General features: G+C 56.3%; 1 protein-coding gene across 1 annotated transcript in view; it reads left to right on the top strand.

Annotated features, from left to right (window-relative positions):
* Positions 1–5,928, top strand: part of KPTN (kaptin (actin binding protein)) — an 8,028-nt gene continuing 2,100 nt past the window's right edge. Inside the window, exons 1-11 of the mRNA XM_012653376.1 lie at positions 1–335; positions 665–747; positions 871–955; positions 1,040–1,094; positions 2,296–2,371; positions 2,501–2,574; positions 2,961–3,070; positions 3,150–3,227; positions 4,066–4,141; positions 5,088–5,223; positions 5,313–5,495. Coding sequence (XP_012508830.1) covers positions 113–335; positions 665–747; positions 871–955; positions 1,040–1,094; positions 2,296–2,371; positions 2,501–2,574; positions 2,961–3,070; positions 3,150–3,227; positions 4,066–4,141; positions 5,088–5,223; positions 5,313–5,495 — 1,179 coding nt within the window. The 5' untranslated portion in view covers positions 1–112. The remainder of the gene's footprint in view (positions 336–664; positions 748–870; positions 956–1,039; positions 1,095–2,295; positions 2,372–2,500; positions 2,575–2,960; positions 3,071–3,149; positions 3,228–4,065; positions 4,142–5,087; positions 5,224–5,312; positions 5,496–5,928) is intronic.

The raw sequence follows: 5,928 nt of genomic DNA, 5'->3' as shown, positions 1-5,928 counted from the left end.
AGTCTGCGCAGCGGGCGGGTACCCCCGCAGTTCTGGTCGCTTCGAGAGCCGTGGGTGGGGTAAGGCGGATTGCAGCGCGGGCAGTGGAGAGGGTTAGTGGCTGAGGGGCGTGATGGGGGAGGCGGCTGTGGCCGCGGAGCCTTGCCCGCTGCGCGAGGATAGCTTCACACGCTTCTCGTCGCAGAGCAATGTGTACGGGCTGGCAGGTGGTGCCGGCGGGCGCGGGGAGCTGCTGGCCGCCACCCTTAAAGGCAAGGTACTCGGCTTCCGCTACCAAGACCTCCGACAGAAAATCCGGCCGGTGGCCAAGGAGCTGCAGTTCAACTATATCCCCGGTGCGTGGCGCCGTGGGGCCGGGGCACCTGGAACGCGGGGTCACCATGATGGGAGAGTGGGAGCAGGGTGATTGAAGGGAGTCAAAGCTGATAGTCATTGGGGTCAGGAGGCGGGGGTGGTGGGTCTGGAAGTGGTTAGGGTTTCAGGATTCCTCAGACCTCGAGGTCAGGATCCCTGGTACAAAGGGTTCAGAGGTTACGGCCATGGTGATCAGGACTCACTCGGACCCAGAGGTTGTGATAATCTCAGTGGTCAGAGCTCACCGTTATTGGACATACTGGGGTCACAAGTCTGCCTGAAATCTGAACTCTGAACTCTCCCCTCCCAGTGGATGCAGAGATCGTCTCCATTGACACCTTCAACAAGTCGCCCCCAAAGCGGGGCCTGGTTGTGGGGATCACGTTCATCAAGGTACCCAGAGCTCCCTCCACCTACCCTCACCCTCCTCCCTGCACACATGGTGGCTCCCACTGAGCCCGCCCCAGATCCCTCCTGCGGCCCCTACCCTCTCCTGAGGCCAGTTTCCTCCCCTAGGATTCAGGGGACAAGGGCAGCCCCTTCCTTAATATTTACTGTGACTACGAGCCTGGCTCTGAGTACAACCTTGACTCCATTGCCCGTGAGTGTTGGCGCGGAGGGAAGGACTGGGGGGGGGGGGGTGGCCAGCAGGTCCCCCGTGCCCATCTGTGTGTTCCCCTTGCAGAGAGCTGCCTGAACCTGGAGCTCCAGTTCACTCCTTTCCAGCTGTGCCATGCAGAGTGAGTGTCCCCTGGGCACCCATGCCCAGCCCCCCTAGGCAGAGGAGCCCTGGGTTCTCAAACCCCTTTCTTACTTACGGATTAACTTACAGAGTCTATTTCCCCATCTGGAAAATAAAGGGGTTGTACTAGATTAGAGATGCCTTTAGGGACCGGAGAGGTAATGTGAGAGTGGGCGGCACAAGTGTAACACGGTGCGGAGGTGTGTGTGTGAGGTCGGGGAGCTGTAGCTAACTGGAGACTGCCATCCTGCCCATAGACAATCTATTTTTGTTTTTTAGAGCATCATGCTTTTAAGGTGGCCGCAGACCAGACTTTGCCATTCCTGAACTAGATAGTCTGAGTTCATTGAGCACTTGTGTTCTAGACATCTAGAATTCCCAGATTCTAATGTTCCAGATTCTGACATTGCAAGATTGGAGATGCTAAGTTTTTTAGAGTTGGAAGCTCTCAGATTCTAAGACTTGAACATTTTGTAGTTGCATAGAAGCCAGGATCTTCTGAGATTCTGTAATGATAAAGTCCTAACATTCCCATATTTCAAGGAGATAGAATAGAGACCATCTAGAATACCAAGGTCTAAGAATCCCAAAGTATGTGGTTCCATTCTAGAGCTCCACATTCCATTCAAGAACACTGATGGTCTAGCACAGGGATTGGGAAGCTATTTTTTGCAAAGGCTCAGTAAATGTTAGGCTTTGAGAGCTGGTCTCTGCCACCACTACCCAACTCTGCCATTGTAGCAAGAAAGCAGCCATTGACAGTCTGTAAGTGAATGGGCGTGGCTGTGTTCCAGTAACACTTTGGGTTGGATTGGATCTGCAGGTCATAGTTGGCCAACCTCTATGCTAGCAGGTGAGAATTCCAGAAACTGAAGATTCTAACGCACTAATGTTCTAGATGCTAAAATTTGGATGTTCTTCCATTCCATAAGTCTGAATATCCATGACAGCAAATTCTAAAAGTTCTAGTATTTCAAACTAGAACTTCTAGAATGCTGGGGTTCCAGATTTCTGCATTTCAAGGAGATAGAGTACTTAGGAGCTAGAGCCCTGAGATTTTAGCCCCGGGTCCCGTGTCTGGATCCCAGAATGTTAGGGTTCTCACAAGCAAGGGTTCTTACAAGAGGATGGTTCTAAAACATGGATTCTCTCACACTCGGGTTCTACCGCATTGGGATTCTAGATTTCTCTGCTTTCAGGGTTCAGGTCGGGGATCAACTGGAGACCGTGTTTCTCTTGAGTGGGAACGACCCGGCCATTCATCTCTACAAGGAGGTGAGGCGGGGTCGGGGGATATGCTGGGCAGAGCCCTGGGGAGGAGTGTCGCCGTAGGCTTGTGTTGGGGTGTGTGCATGAGGCTGGCCGCTGACTTTAAGTGGGGTGCGGTGGGTCTTGCTTCCACAGAACGAGGGGCTGCATCAGTTTGAGGAACAGCCAGTGGAAAACCTCTTCCCAGAGCTTACGAACCTGACCAGTAGGTAGGAGAGACCCTAAAAGAGGCCAGCGGGGACCAGGGCGGCAACCTCAGAGAAATCAGGTGGTGGGAGTGACCTCAAGGACAGCAGTGGGGGGAGATGACCTTAGAGAAATTGGGCAATGGTGGTGAGCTCAGAAAAATCAGACCACTGCAGGACTTCAGAGAAATTGATCAACAGGGTGACCCTAGAAGAAATGGGAGGTGGACAGTAGTCAGGTGGTGGGAATTGTCCCCAGAGAAATGGGGCGGTGGGGGTTACCTCGGAGGAATCAGGCAGCGGGGTCCCAGGCCTGCAGGGAGGGGGTGGGTGCTCCTGGGGAGGCAGAGCGTGGGGCTGGGACCCAGGGATGGGCCTCCGTCTTGTCTGTGCACCCCCCCACCCACCAGTGTCCTCTGGCTCGATGTCCACAACCTCCCTGGCACGTCCCGGCGCCTCTCAGCTCTGGGCTGTCAGAGTGGTTATGTCCGTGTTGCCCACGTGGACCAGCGGAGTCGAGGTGAGGGCTGGGGCTGGCCTGGGCCGGGGCTGATGGGGCACCGGGGGGACAGGGCCCTGAGGCCTCGCTCTCCACGCAGAGGTTTTGCAGACATGGACGGTCCTGCAGGACGGCCCCATCTCCCGAGTGATCGTGTTCAGCCTCTCGGCCCCCGAGGGTGAGCTCCAGGCTCAGGTGGGGAGGGGTCAGGGTGGGAGAAGGCGACTCTGCAGGCTTGGCTCCCCCCACCCAGATTACACCCCCTCCCCAAGTGTCCGGCTCTCCCATCCCTCCCTCCCGCGTCCTCTACTCCAGCCTTGAAGTGTCTCTCTTCCCATCCTCCCCTTGAACTTAACTTTCAGCTACTTGCCCATGTGGTCTGACCCAGATCTCTTCTATTGGGGTCCACATTTGATCTCCTCACTTGGGTCTAACCTTAGACCTGTACCCTAAGGTTGAGCCTCCACCCTTCCATTTGTAATCCAGCCTTCACTCCTCACTGGTGACCGACTCCCCGCTCTGGCCTTCTTACTGTGTCTCCTGCTGCAGTCTAGCCCCAGGCTCTCCTCGTAGACTCACCACTAGGGGTCCAACCTGTGCCCCCCAGGTGTTGATCTGCTCCTGTTCCTTCACTGTGGTCTGTCCTTCACTGGCATTTCCTTGACCTGACCTCTGTCCCTCCAACCATAATCTATCTTCTGTCTGTTAGGTTGGTCTCTGCTCTTATTTCCCTGCTCTGGTCTGTTCCCTGACCCTCCCACTATGGTCTAACACTAGACTTTGCTATTGTCTAACCTTTGTCTGTTTAATGTGGTCTAACCTCAGACTTTTTAAACTGTCATCTAACACCCGTTTCTCCTTCTGGTGTCTGACTTCAGTCATTTCTTTTGTGGTCCGACCTCTAACCCTCCCTCTGTAGCACCTGCATTCCTTTCACTAAAGCGGTCAGGGGTATGAGGAGGAGCCTGGAACCTGTCCCCACAGAACTCCCCTTCCCATTCACATTTCTTCCCCAGAGACCAAGGACAGGCCCCAGCGGGAAGAGTACAGCGTGCTCGTGGCCAGCATGTTGGAGCCAGCAGTGGTGTATCGGTGAGGTCTAATCTTGTATCTTTGCACCGTGGCCCAGCCTTGGCATTCTCAGCAGCGAGCCCCTCGGTTAGTCAGGGCTGAGCAAGTAAAGATATTGGTGACGCAGGGAGGGGACTGTGAGTATTTAAGTCTAGATCTTGTAGGGCTGCAGTCCCCAACCCCTGGGCTGCGCACCGGTACCGGTCCGTGGCCTGTTAGGAACCGGGCTGCACAGTAGGAGGTGGGCGGCAGGCGAGTGAGCGAAGCTTCATCTGTATTTACAGCCCCTCCCCAGCCCATGGAAAGATTGTCTTCCATGAAACCAGTCCCTGGTGCCAAAAAGGTTGGGGACCACTGTGGTAGGGAACATGTGGCGGCCTTGGCAGGGGAACAGAGATGTCCACACCCCCTGGAGTGGGTGGACTAGGTGTGCTAACAAGTGTTTAATCACCGGCTGTGCGTGGGAGAAGCCCAGATTTGTCGTGTTTACCAATTTCTGTGGTGTAAATACTCCCACCGTGGTGGGTTTCAGGCCACCAACAAGATACCAGAATTTCTGAAAATTTCCCCATCAGCTCTTGTGAGCCGGTAGGAGCCAACTCTGGCACACCACGGGTGGACAGTGAAGATGTCCACGCTGGGGGCCAGACTCTCTTCAGCCTCCATGGGGGCAGTGTGGGTGTCCAGACTGGGGACAAGTGTGCCTAAATCCCCAGATGGAACAATGTGGGCTTCCATTGGTGGGTGAGATGGTCCCTGAGGTGAACAGTTTGAGTGAACAGGTTGACCCATTGCTGGGTCTGTGAAAGTGACCAAATTGGAGACTAGGGTGTCCAGGCTTCAGGAGGAGCGATGTGTCTAGACCTGAGAAGGGAAGCAGTGTGGGCGCCCAGCTCAGGGTCTGCCGCTGAGGGTGGCAGGCACCGCCTTCTGACCTCGATCTTTCTGCTGTATTTGGGACCCTCAGGGACCTGTTGCACCGGGGCCTTGAGGACCAGCTTCTCCTGCCTGGCAGTGACCAGTTCGACAGCGTCCTCTGTGGCCTGGTCACTGATGTAGATTTGGATGGGCAGCCAGAAGTCCTGGTGGCCACCTACGGACAGGTGGGACCTGAGGGATAGAACCACTGCCTGCCTGTCTGCCTCCACTGCCGCCCATCCGCCCACGTGACCTCGGCCCCTCACCCCTGCAGGAACTGCTCTGTTACAAGTACTGGGGCCCGGAGTCTGGGCTCCTCGAGGCCGAGTGTGGGTTCCGCCTGCTGTGGCAACGGAGCTTCTCGAGTCCCCTGCTGGCCATGACACACGTGGACCTGACCGGGGACGGGCTGCAGGAGCTTGCCGTGGTCTCCATGAAGGGCGTGCACATCCTGCAGGTAACCTGGGCGGTGGGGCCAGGGCCCCTGGAAGCAGAGCCTGCAGTGGGGGTGGGGGGGCGCGTTGCTCGCCTACTTTACTGAGGGTGAGTTCCGACAGGAGACCTGTAAGCGGGTGACGGAGGTGGGACAGGGAGCGGGAGAGGCCAGGCAAGGAGGGGTCACAGGGGAGTCTCAGCCTGATCCCACGGGAGCCCCACCTTCAGGCAGGGGGTCATGGCTACAGGCCACCTCCCAGCGAGGAACTCATTTCTGGGAGGCTGTTCCAAGGGGGCAGTGGGGGCGGGGCACCAGCCTGGTGCAGGGGGTTTAGATGTGGCATCTCAATGTGACATCTGTTACCCCGGCTCCCTGGCTGCCCTGAGCCTGCCTACATTCTGTCCTTCGTTCTTTTTTTCTTTCTTTTCTTTTTGAGACAGAGTCTCACTCTGTT

Source organism: Propithecus coquereli, unplaced genomic scaffold (genome assembly GCF_000956105.1).
Source record: "Propithecus coquereli isolate 6110/MARCELLA unplaced genomic scaffold, Pcoq_1.0 Scaffold42, whole genome shotgun sequence".
Taxonomy (NCBI): Eukaryota; Metazoa; Chordata; class Mammalia; order Primates; family Indriidae; genus Propithecus; species Propithecus coquereli.
This window is presented reverse-complemented; position numbering and strand designations above follow the sequence as displayed.